Genomic DNA, 26,998 nt, shown 5'->3' with positions numbered 1-26,998 from the left:
AGCCAGACCAAGTGTGCTGGGAAGGGTGTGCAAAGTGTGAACAGATGCTTCAGCTTTATGCAATACTGTACATGCGGTCGCTCGTTGATCTGACCGAGGAGGGAGGGGAGGGATGGCGCACCCTTCCTGTTGCAAGCTATCTAAATTAGAATCAGCCACAGTGTTTGAGCCATGGTGTCAAAAAGAAGGCCATTGCTAAAAGTAACTATATTCACTTAACCACGGGGCATTAACAGACTCTAATGTTGATTATTCAAAATAGTAAGATAAAATAGAAGCGGGTAGTTCTTTTAGAGAATAAATAAAAACTTGTATGGAAGTCTTTGGGTAAGGGGGAATGAGTGTATTAAGCGTCCTGAGTTATGTGGGAAGGGGGCGGGGAGTGATTGCGCCCTGAGTTTATGTGGGAGGGGGGGCAGCAGGGAATGGGGGCAGAGCAGGAAGGGAGTTGAGTGCCCTGACAGTTTGATGAAAAAAGCTGTCCCTCAGCCTGTTGGTCCTGGCCTGGAGGTTTCTCAGTCTCCTTCCAGATGGCAGCAGGGTGAAGAGGCTGTGTGAGGGGTGAGTGGGATCTTGCACAATGCGGATAGCTTTCCGGGTGAGACGGGTGTTATACAGTGGCCTCTGTTTAATCTGCTATTGTATTATCATTTTATTTTTACAAAGATGATGTTCATTATCATATAATTAAACATTTTAAATTTAAATAAACAAATGGCCAAATAGGGCCACACAGAATAACAAAATACTCCAATATATTCAAATTTCACACATGCAAAATTCACATTTATTTATTCAACAAAACTTAAAAAGACATTCCTTATGTTGTCAACTTAGTTCTGACGTTTACTCCTTTTTGCATGCTTTGTTTGTATGGTGTCCACAAAGCTTCAAATAAATCACTTTTGGAAAACAAAGAGCACAATAATAATAATAATAATAATAATAATGATAAAGAATCTGAAAACTGTGGATCATTTTCGTTATTTTCATGCATGAAAGTCATATTTTGTGGCCACCCCGCTGGCTTTAGGAGATAGGCGCCACTATATGATGTGGCAAGACTGCTGAAGTAAGGTGAAGAAATACCAGAAGAAGAGGAAATTACGTGAATTCAAAAAAAGCAGAAAACCAAAGAACTGTGCAACGCCCATGTCTTCAGTATCCGAAGCCTGAGAAAGTGCGCAAAGCTCGCAGGAAGCACATTGCTGCTGAGTGAGCAGCGTTGGCCTGGCTCTCTGTGAGGTCTCGGTGGTGAGGATGGCTATGATAAGACCTCTCCATCTGATGCTCCTGTGGACATCAGGTAGGTGGCTTTTGTTTTACCGTGGTGCTACTTTAATCCTTGTTTGTACATATCTCTGGGAGGGAGGGAGGGAGAGAGAGAGGCATTGTCGGAGCAGACGTTCTAGCCTCAGCAAAGACACTAGCAGGGGCTACAGGGTTGCTTTTATGCTCCTTTTTCCCCATTTCATCCATCAATATGATCTTTCTCTGCTTCCCCTGTGATGTTTATGTTGATTTCTGTCCTGATGTTTTAAAATGAAATGTGTGTTGCACTCATAAGGAAAATCCAGTGCACTGGATGTCTGCATTGCATTCAAATATTGTTCATTTAAGATCTGTATATTATTTCATTGCATACACCTTAGATTTGAATGGGGTAAAATATCCAAGTAAGATTCCACCGTACCACAGCCTTCAACTTAAAGTTAAAGGCCTCTAACGTGCAAAACATACTCACATGTTTAAAGAAGGAAAAAAAAACTCATTTTGCCACATGCTCTTCCTGTTTTGTTGAGCATTGTTCTCCGTTCCTTTCTTGTGATTTTCAAGTCAAATGTGTAGTCTTGCTTCTCTCTTGGCAGTTCTCCTTCCCTCTCTCACCCGCTTGATATGACTAGATTTCAGATGAGAGTGCCCAACCCCATTACAGCCGCTCATGTTGGTGCTGCCACCTGTCTTGCTACATCTACCCCCTTATATATGAATGTGTTGAAAATAACACCATTTTTGTGTTTTTCGTTTACACATCTCTGTCAGGAGGATAGGGCAGCACAGTGTGTGTTGTCTCTAATACATTTGTTTAAAGAGTGTATTGCCTTGTTTTGGCTGGATATTCACAACCAGCCCTCTATCGACCAATGCATTTGTTATCAGCAGAGTGTAAACTAGTTTACTGTTTCATTGGTTTTGCGGTCACCATATTCAGTGTGAGAGACTTCATTAACTCGACCTGCAGGGCCTCCATGCCCATATCAGTTTAGAAATGCACACTACAGAAGAAGTTCTGTTTCACGTCCTGCTGAAAGTTTCCTGCCAATACTATTGAGCTACACTTTGACAAGGTATTCTCTGCCTGAATCTTGTGATCTTACTGTAGATGTGGCAGGATGTTAGTAAAGATTCAGCTGTAGTTATAGATGGATCAAGACTATAGAGGGCTTCAGCCTGATTTCTACCTGTTCTGTAAGGTTAGTCATTTAAAACTGAGAGGAAAAAACTGGTTGGGCCCGTGTGCCTGTGTTGAGTGGGCTCCCAGGCACACGTGAGGCTTTGGAGATGACCTCCACTCAGTAGGAGTGTCTTTGCTTTGATAGGCTATGGTCCACTGCCTACTGCCTAAGCCTTTTAGCAGACCAACAACTGTTCGAGCTTTCGTAGCGGATCGATGTCAAGGCCGGTAAAAAGTGCAGTTTTGAGGGGCCGTATATTGAGCTCAGTATCATCTAGGGGCTCGGAAGGGGACACTAGTGTGAGATTTTAGCACCACTGTGAGATCCCACGGGGGTATGGATGCTGTTGAAGGTCTGTGGCGCTGAGCAGAAACCAGGAGATGTTTATGCCTGCCTTTCCTGTGTGACATGCAGACAGCCACCTGGTACACCTTGAGGGTAGAGGTGGACCGTCCCCTCTCAAACAGAAGAATTAAAAAAGTTAGCTCTGACTCGATAGGATACGTTAATGGGTCACAAAGGAAATCAGCACACCAGTTGCCAAACACCTATATAGCCATTCTTGCCTGTTCAGGGGCCAGGCGGTCAGTTGCCATTTCTCTTGGTCTGGGTTCCACATTAAGCCCTGAGCTTGTGTCAGGATGTTCCTGCATGCTGGCAGCTGTCAATGCCGGTCCCAGAGCATCGTCTATCTGACGTCCATATGTGTGTCGACCAGTGCGGAGCGATAAGCAGAGGCGGACATCCCGGGTTCAGAAAAGTCCTGCCAAGTATTTGATCCAACCATTTAGTAAGTAAGTAATGTTTATTTATACATAGCGCATTTCACGTGCACAGAGTGCAACCCAAAGCGCTTCATTTAGTACACTAGCTCATCCTAATTAGTTGCCAGGTAGACCAGATAATTAGTGTCATCACCTGTGTTAAGTGCAGGTATAAAGAATATACTGCATGGCAGGACTTTTGCTTTCTGGAACCGGAATGTCCGCCTCTGGCGATAAGGATTACCAAGTGGGTGGTCCAGGTGCATTGTGTCCATAGCTGGAATAAGTGTGAATAGGGAAAAGATATCTATGCAGCAGTGTTTGCGGCCATGGATGCACTATCGTGCCCAGACACAGCGGTGGGTTGCTGTGGTGATTTCAGAAGCATGCAATGAGTGTTCTTTCCTGATGTGAACAGGTCGACCTTTGAAGCATTGAGGAGTCGTCATGCTGTATCTCCGGCACCATCTGCACATTCTGACGTCATTCAGACTGCCATGGGCAGCCCTTGGATAGCAGGCCCACACCGCTGAAGTAGGAGGAGAGGAGTAGTTTCTCGCGACACACACTTAAAGACAGAGGACTGGAAAAAAAGGGTTGTTTGGTTCAGGGTCAGATTGAAGATATGATGTCACCTGAAGATTGGTTAAAGCTGCAGTGGGCAAAAATGTTTTGATCATATACACTGAAACCGACGGTATGTTCCGACAGAACAACATAAATCAGCCGGTTTTAGAAAAAAACCTGCGCTTCCACCTCAACCTAGAGCCTGTTATCTGTTTTACAAAAATCCACAGCTCCTGGTTCTTCTGGTCCAATAAAGGCAGGGCTGTATGATCATTGGAAGATATGACTGTCAATCACAGTTTGTGCACAGTCACTAACAAACACAATGAGAGTTGTATACAAAATGTTGGCCAAGTCCCCTCAATCTACCAGACTTGCCAACTGCAGCTTTAAAGTGTAACTGCACCCCATAACTCCACCCACTTCACATTTCTGAAAAAGGCTTTCAAAATGGGCAGGACGTTCGGAAATTTGCAAGGGAGTGCAGCCTTGCTGCAGCCAATCAACCATGGTGATTTCGTGTCAATCTGGGAATGAGTGCTGCAGACATGGCTTATCACAGGTATAGGCTAATCAGGGCAGCAGGTGTTGGGGCGTTTCATTCCTAATTTGTAACGACCCAAGACGTAGACTCGCCAGAGAAGTGCAGGACTACTTCAGCATTCCAATAGCATTTTGGACCAAAATGCCATGGCATGTTTCAACCTGTAGAGGGCGCGGAGAGCTATATTTCCAATACAAAATCATACGAAATGTTACTTTTCTCGGGAAACACAATTTTTGTTAATATTAACCCTGGTAATAGTGTAGTTCACCAGTTATGAGTAATTTCAATCAATCAGCAGCTCAAAAAACATATTTTAGGGTGCAGTTACACTTTAAAGTAGAGCCAATTTGTAACATTTTGTGTCAGTGCACCTTCGAAAGAGCTGTGGTATAGGGACGCCTTTCACACCAGGTTTTTCTTGGTCAGTGGCGTTATTATTTTTAGTGGCATTAAAACTGCACTTTGTGATCATTCATCTGACCACATATTTTTTATCATCAACATGCCTGTGGGTACGCAATGTTCATTTGACAACTTGCAACATGGTGTCACGCTGGTGATTACGCCACTCCATTAGGCATCTCCTGTCTTGTCATTTGTCATGTCATGTCCTGTCATTCGTTATTTTGTTAAATGTGTTTGTTCTTGTCTTGGTCTTTACCCGTTCTGTCTATGGCTACGCTGGCGACTACACCTCTTTTGCCTTATGGGTCAATGCCTTGTTTGTGGAGGTGGCTGTGGGTTGCACTCTGTGCTTACAAAAATGTGCTAACTAAAGTTACCTTACCCTACCTTCCAACTTGCCAACTTAATCATCACTGCGTTGGGTGTAAGCTAGGAACATGACTTGCGTTGTATCTGGCATCATAATGCATCGGGTGTAAGAGTATGTCCTTTACTTTTGCAATAATTTACAAAAATCCCCTCCTCGATAGCGAAGTGAAGGTTGATTAATGAAAAACATACGGTATAATGCAAACATAAGTGATTGCATAAATATCCCCCCACCCCTCTTTAAAGGGTTGATATAATGGCTGAACAGAGCATTTTATCTTGTTCTGTGATGTTAACACAGAGGGTAGACAACTTACAAATGCTCAGATGTTAACTTACACAGGACAGTCTAATAAATGCTCAGATGTTATTTCACAAGCAGCAGCCCTGTAATGAGGCTGGAGAAGACCTGGACATCCACACGAATAATGAATTACCTTACAGCCATTGGCCGGGTTTCCCAAAATTGTTAAGAAGCTCTTAAGTGCTAAGAACTTCTTAGGAGCGTTGTAAGAATGTTCTAAGAACGCTCCTAAGAAGTTCTTAGGACTTAAGAGCTTCTTAACGATTTTGGGAAACCCGGACTGTTTACTTCAAGATCTGCTTATGTTATATTCCAATGCCAGTTAGCCTACTGTAGCAATAGCTGGCAGCAAATGGAATCGTGCATGATTGAGCCAGAATTGGAACAGGGATCAAACACGATCACTGTCAAGTATTGTTCTTTTGTAGGCCTCTTTTTCTCTACTGGCACTCCAGCCTAGGCACAAAGCTTAACCCTAAAACACTCACTGCAGTAGGCCTAGCCTATAACTGTTGACTCATTGTAACTGTTGACTCATTGTAATCCTCCACACACACACACACACACACACACACATGCATATAAATACACACACACAAATATATATATATATATATAGAGAGAGAGAGAGAGCCATCGGGCCCTCAGGCCACCCTCATGAAGTCTGTCTCTGACAGTGTGGTCTGAGACATTCACACCAGCGGCCTGCTGGAGATCATTCTGTGGGTCTCTAGAGCTTCTACTGTTCCTCATTGCACAAAGAAGCAGATACTGGTCCTGCTACTGGGTTAAGGACCTTCTACCACCATGCCCTGCTCTGCTAGAGCAACTGCCCATCTCCTGGAATCTCTTCTTGAGACTGCAGTGAGAGACATAGCAATCTTTCTGGCAATGGAAAGTATTGGTGTGCCATTCTGAGGGAGTTGGACTACGTGTGCAACCTCTGTAGGTTCCAGATACTGGCTTATGCTACTAGTAGTAACACTGACCCAAACCAAATGCAAAGCTAGTGAAAAATCAGTCAAGAAAGATAAAGATGGGAAAAATGACCCGTTACCACCACCTGTAAAACCATTCCTGTTTGTTGTTGTATTGGTTGTATTGAATTGGGTGCTTTCAAACTTCAGTAGCCTATCAATTTAATCAGCCGACAGCTCGTATGGTGATGGTGGGAATATGACACTCAGCACATTATAGTGATTGTATAACAGATATGCAACCTCAAAATATGGATGTATGCAAGCAAGTTACCAAAAAGAAGCTTGTATCATTTTCAAACTGTCCACCTATGTTTTCTTTAGCATACAGTTAGCTAGGGCACACAGGCTCCGTTCGAATCGGGAAAAACTGCTGCCTTCTAAGATATCTAACTAGAGAGCAAGGCAGCGAAGGCCGTTCGAAAGCGAAATAACGATTTTCGCTGCCTTCTAAGATATCTTAGAATTCCTGAATAACGGTCAATTTTGAAGGCAGCATCGATGTACACTTCAAGCTCCCTTCTACCCATAATCCTTTGCGGCACCTTTTTTCGTGCCGCTGGGGCGCAGAGTGGTTATCTGCGCTCCAGTAAATTATTTTGTAAATAACTGGGAAAATTGCTGTCTTCGCCAGAGGACTAATCTTGAAAGCTTTTCTGTTCGGTTGAAACAAAGACGATGCATTTTTTTAGCCTACTTTTCTTGTCGTGTGCGGTCACCTTCTCTTTCACTTTCGCTGTTTCCGCTAGATCTTTTAAGATTGAACATTAGTCTGGGGAGTCTGCTCTGTATTTTCTACTGCAAGAGGCGTGATCAACGGGCATAGTTCAAATGACAGCGCATTTGGATAGCCCTTCGACCAATCAGAGCGATGATCCTGGTGCACCAGGTGGATAAGCCAGTTTGTGATTGGTCCCCGCTGATTTGTAACAGAAGCAGGATAGAAAAATGTGGACACACACTCAGAAAATCTCTCTAGGGAACCCTTCAACATTTCTTCATAGGATAGGAGTGAGCTGTGCACGTGTAAAAGGTGATTTTTATTTGGCTCAGCATTTGAGAAGGAGGGCGACAACAGTCGTCAGAGGCTGCACTTCTGAAATGCCCTCCGGCATTTTCCACCCTAGGCCACCACCACTGCAATAAGAAGCATTGCTTACCAATGGTGCAACTGTCGTTTCAAAATCGAATTGTCTGCCTGTGAGTGATGAGCACTTTTTTCACAGCTTAGGTGTGCAATGGCTAGACTCTGCTTGCTTTCACACCATCACCTCAGCCTTCCTCTGTTGAGTTTCTCACATATGAGTGCAACGCCTGTGAGGGCACTTGCAGACTGCATCAAGTGACGCCAACATTTAGAACTCCATTATTTTTAAGCGTCTACACCGAAGTTTACAAAATTGTTTGATCTCTTGAGGGTCTAGAATGACACTAGTGGGAGAGGCACAATTGCACTGTGGGGGACTTTTAACTTCAGGTACCTCATGTCTTTTATTATGTTGAAGCAGTACTGATCAGTGCTCAATTCTCTTTTCCCTACAGTGTTCTTTTGTATGGGATTTAACATAGACATGGTAGGACCCAAGATTTATAATGGATCGGGATCCCGTGAAGACTTCTTTGGATACAAGGCGTTGCAGTACCAGTCTGGTGGAGAGAAAGGGTGAGTGGCAGTCAAGTGTATCCTAAAGGACATAGTGAAACCAAACCCAATACAGTACCGCCCATATGCCCATATTAATCTTGTATTATATGGAGGGTGAGGGAAAGAGTGGGGGATTCACCCCAAAACATGGAGGAGGAATGTTATAAGTGATTGATTGATTATAGGAATCCTGTTCTTTGACACAAATAACTGGTCGTTTGTGGCGACAGGTAGGCCATGGTGTTGGATGTGCAAACAAATGGGATAATGTAGGAGCTGGCTCAAAAGACGTTTGTCATGTTTTATTAGCATAATGAAAATAGTTTGAAATGAATGTGTTCTCTTCTGGCACGTTGGCCACCATAATAGTCGGAAACATATTGATAATATATCATTGAGAGAAGTTGTACAGTATATTGCCTACCAATATTTTGGCAGGCAATGTGTCAAATTGTAAGATTGCTGGATCAAGTTCCAGATGATTTGATGTCACACATCGTGCCCTTGGACAAGGCATGTCATCCGCTTTGTCTGAGTTCAGCTGTGAAGTGGGTACCAGCTTTTGCTGGGAGTTACCTGCGATGGACTGGTGTCCCATCCAGGAGTCTATGGCCGTCCATAAGCGATGGCCCATTTGGTCTTTAAGGCTACCAATGGATTAACTAGTCCATAGAACCCGAATGTATTTTCCCTGACTCTGTTAAACAAATTCTCGTTATAGCTGAACTTACTGCATTATAAATCTATTTATTATTCCAATTTTACTCTGAATATCTCATCCATAATGCTGGAGTTGCCCATATGTGCAGGTATGTGTATTGGGCTTTGTTTTAGGTTGTTGTACAACATGTTATAAGTTACTCAGCCCAAAACTATTAGCATTTCTCTTACAGCTTTTGTCACCCTTATATGTTGATGGGTGGGTGGGTGGGAGTGTCTCTTCACATTCATTCTGCATTTTAGTGGACTAAGTGGTATTTATGAATGTGCTTTCCACTGAATTCGGACAAAATGGATAGTGTGATATGTATCGTCGTGGTATGTGATGACTCGTATCATAACTGTTAACCTTCTTCCTCTGTAACTGTGTGTGAGTTAATATCTGATATCTTAGATAGCAGAGGTTAATGAGCCTTTTCAGTCTCCTTCCTCTGTGCTGTGTGTTAACTGTAAAGACTGTCCACACATCTTAAAGTAACACTTGTCCACGTATGCAATGGGGCAATCCTGTTTAAAACAACTGGGATGAGTGTACATTTTTGTAGTAGTTCTAAGTAGGATTGGAATATGTTTGCAATGACAGCGCATGTCAGTTTGACTTGCAATCCATGCCATTGCACCCAGATACTGTAGAAAGACAATGTTGATAATTGATCAATGGATTTGGACTATGCGTGAGAAAACATCTTTTTTCCATGAACAGGATTGTTGTCGGTGCACCACTTCAGAACAATGGAACTGGTGGGGTCTTCATCTGTAATGATGCAAGTCCACACTGCCATCCCATTCCACTACCGAGTGTAGCAGAGGCTGACTCTAAAGGTCTGTCCAGTCATCTGCCTTTCTTGACCTGTATAGTAATCTGATATAGTAATCATGTCAAGGTCCTTACTATTAACTTTTTGTTGAAAACCGAAATACCTACCTTTTTCGATGTGAAAGTGTCAAGTGTATAACAGGTTGTGGTTGTGAAGCTATTTAAAATTGCTGTTGAATGCACAATAAAATGGCTCAAGTTCCCTCTTATAAGCGAAATAAGCCAATTTAATGTGATCAGAGTAAACCCTGAGTAAAAATAGATAATTCAATTCTGTAATTAAGTATTGCGATACTTTGAGCTACTGTACTAGTATCAATATAATTGCATGCACAAAATATCGCAATACTGAACAAAATAAAAAATTTTCCCCACCACTAGTAATCTGTCTGTCTGGCTGTCTATCTGTGCTCTGTCTCTGCCTGCTTAGAGTCTTTATGTAGTCATAAGACCCATGTGTCACATCAGTTACACTGTTTTTCCAACTCAGATTTGATCAAGGCAGTTGGAATGTCAGTTGCTGTCAGAGCAAAACCAACTGTCCAGTTTACTGTAAGTTCACCGCTTTTCCCCCCTTCAAAATGTATTTTAGAATGATGGGACTATCTAAAAGTAAGACAAGAAAAAGATGATAAAGTGAAAATGTCTTGTGTGACTTTGTCTGTGTGTGTTTGTTGTGCATGCTGTGAAATCCTGACGTGTGTTTAGATGATGTTTCTCTAATTTCCCTTCAGGCCTGTAGTCCTTCATGGAGTCATGAGTGTGACGGGACTCCCTATCTCAACAGCATTTGTTATCAGTGGAGCAGCAAAGGACAGGTCTCTAACATCACCTCAGCTTTTCAAGGTTTGCAGCTCAGACTCTTTCTTTAGACATAACAGGGTGACAGAATGTCATGCCATGTTCATGTCAGTGTCAATGAGTGCGTTTACATGGACATTAATATTCAGAATATGGACCTTATTCTGAATATTGACAATATTCAGAATAAGGTGTTTACATGAGTTAATAAAAGAATACTCTGTTCATATTCCCGTTTACATGACACGCAGCATACTCTGATTAATGAAAGTTCTAACGTTCCTTCCCTGAATGTTTCCATAGTAACTTTATCACTAGCCTACTAAGCTATGCTGCCACATATGTCGCTACTATGCTGTCTAACGTATGTTTCTTCCTCGCTTCAAAATGTAGCCTACCTTCTTCTTCATTCTCGACATCTTTTCTTAGGCTCCGCTTAAAAATAACTTTGAAAAGTTTGTTGCCTATTCATATTCTAGTTAGCTACTGAGAATGCACATGTAAACAGAATAAACGGAAGTTGAAAACAGTATTGGAATGATACATATTTCCAGGTTAAGGAATAAGGTCACTGTTCAATCACTGCTTACGGCTACATTTGTTATTATTATTGGGGGCCCAGCAGACATTGAAGTCTACGGCAGCCCATAAAACGACTGGGGAAAAGTTGTGAAATTTGGCACACTGATTAGAGACAGTCCCATGATTTATTCCACCACGTTTCATGTCGCCACCTTGAACGCTGTAGTGCCACCAACACCAACAGCAATGTTCACGCACTTAACCTTTGACCCTTTGCTTCAATTTTCAAAAAATCGTTTAAATCGTTATCGTTTGAATCCTTGGACCAAGCGTATGGATTTTCCGCCATTTTGGATGTCATCAAAAACACTTAAAATGTATCAGAGGTCACAAACTCCCACAGGACATGCTTTTCATCTTCGGACCTAAAACCATTTGTCCCTAACCAAACGAAATTTGCAGCAAAGCCGCCAAACAGGAAGTGAGGTCGTATCTCAGCAACCCTTACATGCATGAAAACCAAACTTGGCACATTGAGTGCCTCTCAACATCCCTCCTCGATCCTAGATGCTTCCCAGTAAGCACAAGAACGTCTGCAAGGCGTCTTGCAGATGTGTTCAAAAGGTCTGGAAGGCGTCTTGCAGATGTATTCTAGAGAGCGTTTGCTCATCTGGCAGACGTATCTGATACGTCTTGCTAAGTTCTTCAAACAGCGTTTAGCAGCCGTATCCCAGATGCTCATCAATACGTCATAATAGGACATCCATCTCCCTAACGTCTTACAAAGATCTTATAAAGGTATTAAATATGATAAAGTTCTAGAACTACGACACACATTCTCAGTGAGATGCCGCCGCTGTTTGTAAGATCAAAATAAGACGTTCTAAATGGAACGCGATGTAATTAAGCTGTTCAGATCTTTTCCAGGCGTCTCGGAGACGTATTTGTCTCTATTTGTGCTGACTGGGTTGGTCCTCCAGGTTCGTTCCCACTGATCTATGACCAACACTGGATTGACTATCCCATTGTTGCCGCCCCATCATTCCTCATGTAGATCAGTGAGGACGAGGCCCGAGGAAGGAAGGGAGGGTGTATAAAAGACGAATGAGAGGCACCCATGGACTCAAGACACCATCAGGAAGACGTTCAAGAAATGTGGTGACCTTTGACCTCTAGGGGGTGCTGCAATTAGCAAAAAGGCATTTTGGCCTGTACAGTAGCTGTTGATATGTTTGGAATCAAAACATGCTCGTGTCTGGTGGGAGGTGTTGGACGTCCTTAGTCTGACCCATCCCAGCTTGTGACATCAATATTCACCCCTTGCTGAAACGTCACAAAGTGACGTGACAGCGCCGGACGGCACCATGACGGACGGCAGAAAGATAGGAGATGTACGGCAAATTACATTATGAAGAAGTGAACACCTTCACTTTAACATCTTTTGTAGTTCAATGTATTACTTTGGTCAGCGTCTGGTAGTCAAATAAACATGCCAGATGTGTTGTAAGGTGAAATGGGTTGTGATCGCAATTTTACATAGTTATTAAACTAGTGATAACAGCACTAACATAGGGCTGCTAGATCGTAGTCTACTGCTAATATTAGCCTACTGTATATTAACATCCATATTAAGTATGTCTGGGCTAAAATATTTCAAACCGATTTGGCCACTTTATTTGTAATGCTCTTAACAGATGTAACATAGTCAAAACATAACATATCAGTATATGAAATAACGTTAGCGGCCATTGAACACTATTATTAGCTAACCTAGCTTACGTTTATCCTAGCACTGAACTCGTTAAACGTGCCGTCCCATTCAGAGTTTATGGTTGCTATAACAACCCTTGCTGAGCTAAGTAGACGGACCAGATGACAGTGCAATCGTGGTTGAAATACTCCCGAAACACTCAAGAAAACAAAGCAAAATATATCTGTTTCAAGTAATCGGATGTTGATTCATTACAGACAATATGCTAACAGTGGTGGAAGGACATTATGAAGGTTAAATTTCAATATAATCTCTGAGCTAGCGCTATACGTCCCATCAGAACCCATTGATTCGACTCGTCTTCTTGCCGTCCAGTTAGCTATTTCGCTGTGGCGCGAACTTTTATGACATCATTGGCAAGGGGTGAATAATTGATTCAGTCGCCATATTGGATTTAATCAAAACCATTAAAACATTTTCACAGGTCACAAAATTTGTCCGATGTTCACGGAACTTCACACAGATGATCTTCAGGCCAAGTCTCATAAAAGACTTGCTTTTTGGAACGATATCTAAAACCATTTACCCGCAACAGCCATCAAAATTGGTGGTGAAGCCACCAAACAGGAAGTGAGCTTATGTCTTGGCCAATCTTGGGTTGTTTGACATCAAAATTGTTGTGACTGCTAAGCATATGCCTGATGTAACAGCATTACATTACCATGGCAACTCTGGCCTTCTGAACCAGACGGTTTATAAAGCGAGACAAGTCATATGAGGGTCAATTCCGGTTACCCTGTGACGTAGTGCCACTCCCATTTAGGAGGCAAACGGGAGGCAAACGGGAGAAATAAACCTTATCTCGGATTATGACCATTCCCTTAGCCCTACATTCAGCAATGCAAGTAACGAACCCATATTCTAACAAGGCACACGTCTTTCTAACATTCCCACATTGAAATCGTATTTTCCAGCGAGATAAATACATAGAAAAATAACTTTGTTCACGACCTGTCCCTCCTGACCTGACCTGTCTCCGCCAATTGCGCAGGCCACCTGTTATCAACGGCACACTGCTTCTGCTGCTTCTACACTGGTCTAAACCGATTACTCGTCACTGATCACGCCCAGATAGGAGGCGGAAGTGGGCACCATTTCATTCCATTGAAAACCCCCTTTATGATTCATCTTCCTAACTATACGATCTTTGTCTGAACTGCTGCTTGCAGCTATATTATTATTATTAGGGGCCAAGCAGCGAAGCTGCGGAGGCACCTATTGTGTTTGTATGATTTTTTTCTTCTGCCATTGAAGTCAATGGCAGCCCATAGAACCGACTGGTCGAAAGTTGTGAAATTTTGCACACTGATTGGGGACAGTCTCTTGAGTCATGTGACCAAGTTTCATGTCGGCAGCTCAAGCACTCTAGCGCCACCAACAGGTCAAAGTTGGACGTGCGTTCACGTTCAGTTTTGAACTGTTGGTCCGATTTTCGGGAAACAGGTGTTGTTGGAATCCTTTGACTTGCCCGAGTTCAACGCACCCTATGACGTCATTTTCCGCCATGATGGATTTTCCGCCATCTTGGATTTTAGCCAAAGTGAAACTAACGTATCACAGGTCACAAATTTTGTCCGATGGACACCAAATTTGACAAACATCATCATCAGACCATGCCTTACTAACGCATTGCTTTTTGTCTTCGGAACTATCACCGTTCGCCCATAGCCGCCAATCAAAATTGGCGGCAAAGCCGCCAAACAGGAAGTGAGCTCATATCTCAGCAACCCTTGCATGTATCAAAAGCAAACTTAATAGATGGACTGATGACCTAATCAGGAGGACGCTCAAGAAATGTGGCGACCTTTGACCTCTAGGGGGCGCTGTAATTCAGAAACATGCCTTTTGGCCTATAACTGCTGTTGTGCTTAGAATTACAATATCTATCTATCTATTAATGCAAGGAACGTCTGTCTGTGTGTCATTCTGTCTGTCTGTCTGTCTGTGGCACGCATAACTCTCGAACCGCTCATCCGACTGACCTCAAATTTGACACAGGTCTTGCTAAGGACATGCGTGAGTGCAGTGCAAAGTTTGGTTGTTTATGGACAAAAAATGACAAAGATAACGTTAAATTAAGCAAAATACAACTCTACCGCAATCCCACAATTCCCCTGCCTTCCACACTCCACTCCCCTTTTCTCACTCTGGCTTACTCCAGTCCAGCATAGCAGTCCAGCATAGAAAAAAATGTCGCTAACAAACTCACGTGTTGCCATTCATGGAAATTAAGATGTCTCATATAACCAACGGGCCGTTTCAAGATGTTCATGTTGGATAAACAAGCTGAGTCCGACACACATGCACCCATGTTGGTAAGCAGGCTGTTACAGTCACGTAACGTTGCATAGGTTAGGCTAGGCTACTAATCAACAACCGCGGTTGCCTAGCGCTTCTGTTGCCTGATCAGGCCGACACACACGTCGGTAGCATTCTGTTAAAATGTGCATTTAAACCTCTTGACTCTATCTGGACATCGGCTACGGGCATAACATTCATTCAAACATCACTCCGAGTTCATAGCACTGGCATATGGCCATGGTCATGCAAATTACATTTGCTGCCGCTAGGGGCGTCTAGATTTCTAGGCTAGATGTCTAGTAATACTGTGGAAGATCCTTATGTGGACAGATGGCAACTTCTGACATCGACGTAATTGATTCGGCCGCCATATTGGATTTAATCAAAAACACTAATACGTTTTCGGAGGTCACAAATTTCATCTGATCCTCACCGAAATTGGCACAGACCATCTTCAGACCATGCCTTGTTAGTGTGTTGATTTCTGTAACAATTGACAGAAGCGTTTGCCCGTCGCAGCCAATCGAAATTCGCGGCGAAGCCGCCAAACAGGAAGTGAGCTCAGATCTCAGCAGCCTTTGCGTCTATCAAAACCAAACTTGGTATATGGACTTGGGATCCCATCGGGAGGACGTCCAAGCAGTTTGGTGACCTTTGACCTCTGGGGTGTGAAGCCGCCAAACAGAGAGTGAGCACATATCTTAGCAGCCTTTTTATCTATCAAAACCAAACTTGGTATATGGACTCGTGAACCGATCATGAGGACACCCAAGACATTTGGTGACCTTTGACCTGCAATTAACAAAAATGCAAGTTGGCTTGTAGCTTTTGACGTATTGGACATGACAATTGCTCTGACTGCTTATGGCCATATGCCTCATTGCAGCATTGAGCTAATAGCGTTGAGTTGCCGTGGTTACTCCGGCCTATTGCTTGGCCCCTTCATTGCTGCTTGCAGCTATATTTATTATTATTATTAAGAATGATAATAATGATAATAATGTTATTGTTGTTGTTGTGTAGCCTAAACAATGTATATTTACGTGCATTCCACCAATTACATCCTCAGCCTGCACAAAGCAAAAAGTGGATCTAGTCTTCCTCTTTGATGGATCCGGGAGCATGAGGGCAGAGGACTTCACAAAAAATAAAGTGTTCATCAAATCCATCATCAATACAATGAAGAACTCATCAATTCAAGTAAACTTATTTGAACCTTGCTTTATTATTTCTATTTTTGTATCTAAGAGTGAAAAAACTCACTGTAAGAATGTATGACATTGTTTGACTTCAGTTGTTCTTGGCCTGCAAATATTTAATTTTCTATTGTTTATTTGTTTTCCCAATTAGTTTGCAGCAGTTCAGTTCTCTACAATTTTCAAAACAGTTTTCACATTTAAAGACTATGTAAACAAGAAAGCCTTTAAAAAACTGGATGATGAACCACATATGAAAGGTTTGACTAACACGCATATGGCCATGCGCTTCACTCTGTAAGTACTGTTCTTTCCCATGTTCTTTCAACTTTTTATTTTTAACTTTCTTTTATTCTATTATATAATTATATATATTGTATTATATTATATTATATTATATTATTGCTTTACATCGTTAACTATTTGTTTGCAATGCAGGCAGGAACTATTTGACAACCCAAAGAGTGGTAGCATTCCAGATGCATTAAAGGCTGTGGTCATCATCACTGATGGCAATCCTTCAGACCGTGAACAAATGGCAACTATGAATGTGAATGGCGTTAAAACAGGCATTTTACAAATCTATGAAGACCGACACATCCTCCGATTTGTCATTGCGGTATGTATTGCATGTTCTTTTTGTTTATATTTTAAAAATCCCACTGTGGGGTCTTACTGAATAACACAAATGATGATCAAGCAATATGCCACAGTGTAGAATGTTTGACAAGTCACAGTCAAATTATGTATAAATAGTACTCATTCACACTTTTGTCCTACTGAATGGGAAATTATGCTTTTGTTACTTCCAGTTCACCTTCACATGTGATCAGATTTTCTAGGAAACATTTAAGCAATAACCCCCGACTGGCTAAGCTGGGTAAACCCAGACTGATCTGGATCTCGATTTGGATTTTGCCCTGCAGCTCAGGCTGGAAACCTTCACATCTATCTCTCTTGCTTTCTGTCCATGTTTTCTGGGTCCAATCACGAACTGGCTTATCCACCAGGTGCACCCGGATCGTTGGTCTGATTGGTTGAAGGACTATCCAAGCGTACAGAGTCATTTGAAGTATGCCCATTGATCACGCCTCTTGTGCAGTAGAAATAAAGAGCAGACTCTCCAGACTAATGTTCAATCTTAAAAGATTGAGCTTATTATGGTGACAGCCAGACTGCCGACAGGTCGTAGGTCACACTGATTTTAGAACAGCCAAGGCGCATTGTTAGGCATGACACGTTAGAGTTCCTAAAATCAGTGTGTAACGATTTATTAATAGATAATCATTCTTCCACCAAAAAATATCTGAAAAATATCCGAAATCATCTGAATGGTTGCCAAGCAATGTTGAGGCGCAGCTATTTTAACTTTTGCATCAAGCTGTGGTAGCACAGTAATAAAGAACATCTGCGGTCAAGGTGTACTGTATGTTTGTGCTGGATTTATGGACATCGGCATAAAACGGGATTCAGCCAATCATAATCAAGGACCGTAACTGTCCTATTTAGAATTTCTGTGTTCTCATAGCAAGAGCTCAGCCATTAGTCATTCAGTAGTCATTTTGCTGATAATTACTTTTCTTTCCAAAAGGTTGGAAAGGAAGTGCAGATGACAAAACTTGAACAGTTAGCATCAGATCCCAAAACCAATAATTCCTTCTACATTGAAGACTATGCTGGGCTGAATGGTCTTCTGAAAAACTTACAAACTAAGATCTTCAACATAGAAGGTAATGACAATTCATGCAATTGTACAATGACTCTTTTGCCTTTTAAGATTGTCACGTCCTCAGTTTGGCATCCATTTTGTTCATGTTTTCATGTTCACGTGTACATGTGGTTTAATTTGATGTGATTAAGGTTCTAAACAGGACCAGGTTCGATCGTGGGAGAAAGAACTTTCACAGAGTGGAATGAGTGCTGAGTTCACTGAGGTGAGTCAAGTGTGATTAGAAATGAAGAAATACTGTGTGATAGTTAACACAGTATAACATCATTTACAGAACAAATATAAATGGCCTCTCAATATTTTTCACAACAGGACACATTGATTCTAGGATCAGTAGGATCCAACAACTGGAAAGGATCTCTTTATCAGATTAAGGATTTACCTGAGATTGAAATTCAAGACCCAAACATGGCAAATTACTCTTACATGGGTGAGTTCATGATTATAAAATATCTACTACTCTAATATAATACTGTCCTTATCAAACGATTAAATGTACTGCATTGAATCAGATGTTTGAATAGATTTTCACTGATTTGAATTCGTAATAAAAGTCAGTTTCAGTGCATCCACCCAATGTGTTTTGTTTACATCTTTAATTTGATTATTTGCCCAAATCTATTTATTCAGAGCAGCAGATATGTAGCATTCACATTGTCAAATTTTTGTATTTTTGTGTATTGTCTTAAAGGCTACTCTGTTTCTGTTGGAAAGAAGAATGGCATTCCGTTGTACTGTACGGGTGCTCCCAGATACAAACACAGGGGACAGGTCGTTGTCTTCAGCAAAACTGGAGATAAATGGAATGTCGCACAAAGAGTTGACAGTGAGCAGGTTGGTTGTGACTGGATTATATTGGCTATGGGGAGTTGATATCATTTTTTGAGAATGATCACCTTTGTTACAGCATTTCATGTTATGCCCCAGAAAGAATAACCCACAACTGGTCATATGTAGGGAGGAGGTACACATTTGTTTTGGAGGCTAGATTAAAAAATCTGAGTACAACACTCATGACACTTTACCTGAATGAGTTTGTGAGTACTTGAGTATACCTGCATAATGACTGTGGGATTATCTTTGTGTTTCAGCTTGGATCTTATTTTGGAGCAGAGCTGTGTGCATTTGACATTGACTCTGATGGCACCACTGACTTCCTCATGGTGGGGGCTCCCCTCTATTATGAGCCTCAGAGAGAGGGCCGCATGTATGTGTACGCCCTTACGGAAAAGGTAACTATGGGAAAATTGTACAGTAATTTCCCGCATATAAGCCACATTGTGTATAAGCCGCAGGACAGTGTTTTATGCAAGTTAAAATAAACAAAACCATATTAACTGCCTGAAGAAATTTAGCAAAATCAATATATAAGCCGCGGCTAATAGTCGGGAAATTACGGTATTGTTAACGATTTCGTTAATTTTGTTCCCTAATAAAAGTACCTAAACATCTAATAGGGCCCTTGGTTGAAAACAGCCAACAAAATTAAACTGGGGGTTAACTTTTGTATTTGAATAATAATTGTTTTTTGAAAATCTTTCTGTGTGGTAATGAGAGTAGAATTGCTACTCTATCAATATCACCATTTTCCCATTTTAAACTATATCGCATTTTTTGGAAGTAAAATGAAGAGAAGTTTTTATAGTTTGGCCATAAACAGTGTCACACAATTAACAGTCCAAAACAGAGCCCTGCTGCCTACCTGACAAATGTAATGAATGGCCTCCTGGTTTCCTTCAATCCAAGGAACTAATTTGCATATTGAATTCCTCACCCACAGAACAATCTGGAGAAGATGCAGAACATTTCGGAGTCGTCTCAGGGCAGGTTTGCCTCCTCCATTGCCTCTCTCAGGGACCTCAATGGTGATGGGCTCCAAGACCTGGCAGTGGGAGCTCCACTGGAGGACCACCAGAGAGGAGCCGTCTACATCTACCTCGGAGACAAAACTACGGGAATTCGCCAAAAGTATAGTCAGGTAATAAACTGCTCCTCTCATTTAAATGTTGGGCTCATATGTTTATGAACCCATGCTAAAGGTGATTGAAAAGAGGAATTAAAATTTTATCTTTGAGATCATCTCTCAGGTATTAGGCTAGCTGAAATAGGTCAAAGGAAACTTTATCAGGATGGAGTATCCTGGATCCATAATATAACTGGCCTTTAAAAATACAAATCTGCCTGCCTCTATGGGAATTTAACATGTGGTATGCATACTTGTGTCCCCTGTATTTTAAGGAAGAACATTTATTTATTTATTCACAAAGAAAATTGGTGTCCTTAAAGGTTGGATATTCCCTCATTCAATTAAGGCATTGAGATCAATTTCAAAAAGAGGATTTTTTAGTCAACTTTTTAAGTCAACTTTAGCATGGGTTCATAAACTTATAAGAACAACTGTACATTTATGTGAACTTCTTTGCATCTTATTCACTGACACATAACCCTGTCCCTGACTAGATTTTCTCGATAGTAGCAGTTATCCTTTGTGAAAACATGTCTCTCAATTAAAACTTTGCCAACTGTGCAGCGCATCAGAGCGAAGATGCTGTCAGAGGGTTTGCAGCAGTTTGGGGTGGCCATTGATGGGAAGTCTGACACGGATGGATTGACGGAAATTGCAGTGGGTGCTCGTGGACAGGTGGTTCTGCTAAAGTAAGACACAAATGTTCACTGACAGAACGAGGCCATCCACCGACTCAATCTATGTTTTAAAGGATTCAAAATTGTGTCATTCAACAACAAAGACTTCTGTTTTGCAATGAAGTGAAAAATGTGTTAGATGTCAGTAATTTGTTATGGCATATAATAGTAAGTGAAATAGAATGTGAATGAAGGTAGAAGTACGGCAGAGGCGTAAGAAGTTGAAATCAGATATACAGAAAAAGGAATGTCAGATAGACATTTAATGTGGGATTATCATAGTTGTGTGTCCATGCCGAAGTGGAGCATGTGCTCTTTGTTGCTGGGTTTTCTTTAGGGGATACAATGACTCCTCTCCTGCTAGGGGGACTAGCTTACGGTGCCATAATGGCTGGGCAGGTGTGCTTTTACCAGTTAGCCACAGGTAGTGAAGCCCTATCTGTTAGTCAGTGTGTTTTATGACCTACAGTAACCGTCTCCTACCCCAACATCGTCCACAGGTCCAAGCCCGTCTTTAGTGTGTCGCCGCACCTCTCATTCAGCCCCTCAGAGATCAACATCCAGCAGTTTGACTGCGTCGAGCACAAGGAGGCTTTCCCTGTGTTCAACGTGACCATCTGCTTCAAGATGAGAGAGCAAACCAGAAGCACAAAAGGTACTTTTGAACAGCCAATAGTGGATTTAGACTACATGAGGATATACGTATCTTGGGTGAACCCATGAATCTTGTCTTGCTTCAATGATTGCTTCCAGAGGATACAATATCTGTATGTCATCTACTGTATCTGTGAGCCACAATGTAAATCACAGGTTGATGTGTGATACTGTACCATTTAAATGTATCATGGGTTAGTGAATTCTGTTTCACAGAATGACAAAGATCTTTCAAGATGAGCTGTTTAGATTTTTGCGATCAAAGGTCAAAGTCACTTTGACCTCACAAAAATGTATGTTTGGTAGACTGATACTGACCTAGTGGGTGGAGGCAGACAAGTGTAGGCTGCTCATTCTAGTTACCTGATGAGTGATGTGAGCAGTTTGTGAACTTGTGTTCATTGTGTTTATTTCTCTGTTGCCAGATGCACTGAGCACAGGGATTCAGTTGGACTATGACCTGGTTGTTGATTCCCAAAGACCAAACAGCCGAGGTTTCCTTGCACACAATGACACTTTGAGAAGCGTTCGGTCAAGGCTTCATCTAAACAAGACAGAAACTTGCCGAAAACACACCATCTATATGCCAGTAGGTCACATCTCTAACTTGTCATCCTCCTAACAGCTAATGAATGATGCCATTTTATATGAATCCACTGTGGTATCCTTTGTATTGACCACACCACTGTCAGGATGATGGTGGGTTCAGCTGGCCCAGTGAATGTCTGTCTGTCACACCATCACAGGCCTCTCTGAATATGATCACCCACTGCCTCCTCCCGACACATGTTTAATTTGCCATGGTGCTAATATCAGTGCTGATGTCAAGTGGATATGTGCAGTAGTGGCTACTGGTAGGATACTTACTGAGTCTCTCTCCTCTAGAGCTGTGTAATGGACACACTGTCTCCTGTCGAGCTCAAAGTGAATTTCTCCCAAGCTGAGAGCCAGCAGTCTTTTGGGATTTTAAATGCTGACATCAACAAAATGACCATGATGGAGGTAGGCCTTCATTACCAAACATTAAGAATCATCGGTGTTTTTTGTGAGAATTACTGTTCAGTAGCAAAATACTGTAGTAGTATTTCAGCATGGAAATTATTTTTACTTATTTATTTATTTTTTGGTCATCTGAAGTGGGCGGTTATCAGTGTGTTCCAGTGATTGAATTTAGTGTCATTATAGGAACATCACAGACTTTGTTCAGTATTAAAGAAAAGAAAATACGTCTACTCTAATGCTCTGGACATTTTTATAGAAGTCCAACCACCATATAACTAATGTTTGGCAGGTGCCCTTTGAAAGATCATGTGGACAGAATGACACATGTGTGGCAAAGCTAAGAATGGACTTCAACTTCACGTGAGTCACTCTTCAAAGCAACATCATATACTGCAGTACCTCCCAGCCAGCAATCTGAGCCACCATAGTATCACTTTAGCATGGTTTTACCCTCAGCTTTCGTGAGTAAAATAAACTCTTGTCCCTCAACAGCTCCCCAAAACTGGTGTTGTTTACTGATCAGCAGTATTTACATGTGATAGTGGAGCTGGAAAATGAGGGTGATGATTCTTATAACACCAGCCTCCGTTTCCAGTATCCAGAAGGCCTGTTTCACGCAAAGTTAACTGCCATCAAGGTAGTAGCAATAGAAACAGCTGACTTTTTAAATCAAAATTCATTGCATTTTAAGTAATGTTTATTTGATCTGACCTGTTTTGTTTTAATTCCCTAAAAGCAAAACAAGAGAGCTCTGACTCGTTGTGCAGGAGACCCAGACAAAACCGACCTCACCATCTGTGGTGTGAGTCTTCCTGTCTTCCGCAGTGACAGCTGGGTAAGTGTTTCAATTCAACACACATACACACACACACACAGATACCCACACACATACACACACAGAAATACCCATTGACATTGAAAGATGGGTTAGGAATCCAGCATTTCTAGGCAGGCCTTTGGGCCCATGTGGGACAAATGGTTCCTAGTTCCCTGAGTTCTTGTTGTCTTTACAGGCCATATTCAATGAGTCCTTGTACATCACTCCCAGTCTAGATTGGAATGATTTCTTTGAGATTAATATCACTGCACACAGGTAATCTTTGTCTCTGAGTTTTTCATACACACTCTGCAACAAGAGCAAAGTGAATGTTTTTTTATTCACACAAATTGTGTGCTATACAATTTGTGTGAACAGAATTGTACAAATGTGGTTTTTGCCCTGCATTCCAAAATCAATCATCAACATGTCCATGTACATCCTTAGAAAAAGATCACCCAATTAAGAATCCTTGAAATGATTAATTGTCATGAAATGTTCATTGAAGCATTACAGAAATGTGTGGGTGCTTAAATGTATGTGAACACTGTATTTTACAGTGACAATGGGGAGGATCATTCTGTAACAAAGGCCCTTCCTGTACTTTTTGCTGTCAACCTGAATGTGAAGTTGTAAGTCTGCTCAGTCCTCATGTTGTTTTTGTCTCCTTTGAAACATATTAAACCTTGTCCACGTAACACCATTACCACAGCATATATGTTCATCGTATGTAATTGACATGCATGTATGTGTTTGTTTACCTCTCAAGCTTGGACAACCCTGGGGCCTCAACAATATACCTCGATTACTCATTAGAGGACAGAGGACCCAAAAGACTTAAACATATTTATCAGGTAATCTACTCACCTGTATCAGGTAATCTACACACCTTTATCAGGTAATCTACTCACCTGTATCAGGTAATCTACACACCTGTATCATATGTACATCATTCCAATGCAGCGTGACTGCAAATGCCCACACATCTTTCATATCACATATTTTAAGATGTACTATAGTACTTGTATTATCTCATATTACAGCTGTATTCACAAACTTCACATGACTGTTGAAAGACCACCATGTCTTTAGATCTGATTCTGTTTGTCACAGGTAGCCAACATGGGAAGGGTGCCTCTGCCGGTCACAGTACATTTGACCTTTCCAACAAAACCTGACAACAACTTTGAAATCCGTAATTACAGCATTTCATACGACCGTCTGAAACAAGAGGTGATTTTGCATGTTAATCCCATCACAAAAATATGATCCTTGATGCATCTGCATTTTATATTCCGTGTGCTCATTAGGAAGGGAACTCAAGATAACGTTTTGTTTTTCAAGGTCAATGACACAATCCAGTGCGGTGCCCCTGAGGACACAAGTACTCCGGTAAAACCTCTTTGCCATTTTTGTGTACCTGGATTATCTGAGGGACATTTTCTTGCTTAACCGAAGTACCTTACTGTAGATAATCGAGAAATGTGGAACAAATTCTAGACTAGTAACCAGTTTTAATTTCAGCATTTAAAATATCAGCAATGGAATGGCTTCTGGTCTGGTGGGCCATTCCCCTCAAGCTGTCTTTACTTTTGAACTGTTGTTGATATTTTCAGTCAAGCAGAGCCTTTGTTTGTTTCACAGAACTGTACAGACTGCAAGATGGTGGAGTGTTTCATTCCCACATTAAAGATCTCTGACAAGGTCCTGTTCACACTGACTGTGGACGCCGTCTTCAACCTCAGTCCAAATGTGAGACCCCATGTCTGATTCACTCTACATGGCTGTAATACCTAAATTGTCTTAGCTCAAATGAAGGATGTGAATCATCCACTGACACAATAGTGTTTTTTCAGGAATATACATTCTATGAGAAGAGACATAAGAAGGAATACAAAAGTTTTGCAGAGATCAGCTATAATGAAACGCGTTACGAACAGACTGGAAGTGACCAAACTGTAAGTTGGTTCCATTTAAAATAGTTGAGTTCTGATACATACAGCTACACACAAGTGTCTGCAGTCATCTTCACTGGTGGTTGTTTCACGACAGGTTACTGGAGCAGTTCAAGACTTCCACAAGGATCAGGTAATGCAGCGTTCGTATTCTCAGTTTATGGAGCAAGGGCAAGTCTTTAAGACAACTAGGTTCTCCCACTCATTACAAACAGATTGTTTACAAGTCGTTTGCGTGCTTAATGGGATTTGTTAATCATCATTTGACACAGACGGTAATGTTCAGTGTTTAGTAACCTTTCACACTGTTCAACCCTTTTGTTCGTAATAATCACTCATTAAAACGGATTGTTTACAAGTGGTGTGCATTTCTAATGGAATTTTGTTAATAAATGGTTATCAATGGTAATGTTCAGTGTTCAATCGCCTTTTCATTTTTCTCCTGTAATGTAGGGCATAAGCAAAAATGAGTTCATTGTTCCAATCCACCAACCTATGATCATAGGATTAGCAAGTACCGGAGGACTGCTCCTGCTCATTATCATTATAGTAGCTCTATACAAGGTACAGTGGGGTTTGAGTATATTGCATTTGTCCAATTCTATACTGTAATTTCCCAACTATTAGCCGCGGCTTATACATTGATTTTGCTACATTTCTTCAGCTATGAGGTTAATACAGGGGGGCATTAATATGGTGTTAATATGGTTTTCTTTCTTTTAACTTGCATAAAACACTGTCCTGCGGCTTATACACAATGTGACTTATATGCGGGAAATTACTGTATTACATTTTTTGATGTCACCATAGTAAACACTTGTTCCTCTCTCTCTCTCTGTCTCGCACTCTCTCTTTCTCTGTTTCCTTGAAAGTGTGGATTTTTCAAGCGTAAACAATTTGGCGAGGACGATATTTACTGTGCCAAGGAGCCGACTCCAGAAAACCCGGAGGAGGACGACAACCCACTTGAGGGCAAGCCCCTTGTGGCCGAGGCTCCCACAGGAAACGGCTCCTCTGCGGTGACTGAGTCCCCCGCCGGTCTCGACTCGGAGGAGACACAGAAAGCAGATGCTGAGTGTGACGTGTGAAGTAGTCATCTCCTGTTTCTCAAGAATTTGAGTTAAAAACTCAAGTACTGCCTGCATTTTGCCTCCACTTCAAAGGAAATCGCACTCTATGACTGTAACATCTAAATATGTATAATCCAGCCTGCCATACAGTAAATGCGGAGAGTAGTAGTGGTCCTCATATAGCGTAATAATTTTAACTTCATTGCATGATTTGAGCTCATCGGTTGAGCCTGCAATGTGGATGTGTCCTCCATTACCGTGCGTCACAACATTCATCACCATTTATATTTGATACGTTTGGGATGTCCAAAAATATTCCTGCTGTCTTTTTGGACATAAAAATCACTCCACCCAGGGGTCATCTGCTGGGTTGTGAAATAACAGAAGATCTGAAGACTAAAGAGACAAGAGAGTGATTCATTCATATATATATATATATATATAAGTGATCGTCTCGGTTCAATTGAACAACACTGGACCCACATAAAGAAAGTGAATTTCATTAGGTCACCCAGATGTTCTATAGAAAGGGTTGACCCATATCAGAAGAAGGGAGAAGTCACCACACTCAAGCCATTACCACCAAAAAATCTCCAGAGTCCAGCTATTCTGTAAAAGTCTATCATCTTTAGAGCTATAAAACCGGACTCCATTGGTAATAGAAAGGCTGATTATTAAAAAATATCCACATAAACGCATTTATGGATGTTTCTTAAGTATACCTGGATAATTGTTTTATGTGTATAATTTTAAACATGTTATACTTGAATGTATTTTGTACAGTTTCAATGATAATTTAGTGATATTGTTATGTTTGCAGATGCCTTTTTGAAGATTAAATATCATTGTCCAAAAGTGATTACTTTTCTTTGTGTGGGTTGCAGTGGCTCACCCAATGCAACCACATCCATGAATTAAAAGCTTTTTATACAGTAGGAATAGGCCTGTTCTTTCTCTTCTCCCTGT

At 41.4% G+C, this 26,998-nt stretch overlaps 1 protein-coding gene across 1 annotated transcript; it reads left to right on the top strand.

The window, feature by feature from the left end:
* Positions 1 to 1,117: 1,117 nt before the first annotated feature.
* On the top strand, positions 1,118 to 26,967 carry LOC134094013 (integrin alpha-L-like). Its single transcript, XM_062547373.1, has 31 exons — positions 1,118 to 1,306; positions 7,932 to 8,052; positions 9,458 to 9,576; positions 10,062 to 10,123; positions 10,306 to 10,417; positions 16,036 to 16,166; positions 16,317 to 16,459; positions 16,601 to 16,781; positions 17,754 to 17,892; positions 18,023 to 18,096; positions 18,204 to 18,321; positions 18,583 to 18,725; positions 18,983 to 19,123; positions 19,672 to 19,869; positions 20,422 to 20,546; positions 21,035 to 21,189; positions 21,614 to 21,777; positions 22,074 to 22,190; positions 22,480 to 22,550; positions 22,683 to 22,827; positions 22,927 to 23,025; positions 23,204 to 23,283; positions 23,568 to 23,639; positions 23,777 to 23,861; positions 24,121 to 24,240; positions 24,352 to 24,399; positions 24,652 to 24,759; positions 24,864 to 24,965; positions 25,060 to 25,095; positions 25,416 to 25,526; positions 25,835 to 26,967. The coding sequence occupies exons 1-31, from the start codon at positions 1,261 to 1,263 to the stop codon at positions 26,048 to 26,050; spliced, it is 3,582 nt and encodes a 1,193-aa protein (XP_062403357.1). The 5' UTR covers positions 1,118 to 1,260; the 3' UTR covers positions 26,051 to 26,967.
* The last annotated feature ends 31 nt before the right edge of the window (positions 26,968 to 26,998 follow it).

This window comes from Sardina pilchardus, chromosome 1 (genome assembly GCF_963854185.1).
Source record: "Sardina pilchardus chromosome 1, fSarPil1.1, whole genome shotgun sequence".
Classification (NCBI taxonomy): domain Eukaryota; kingdom Metazoa; phylum Chordata; class Actinopteri; order Clupeiformes; family Clupeidae; genus Sardina; species Sardina pilchardus.
This window is presented reverse-complemented; position numbering and strand designations above follow the sequence as displayed.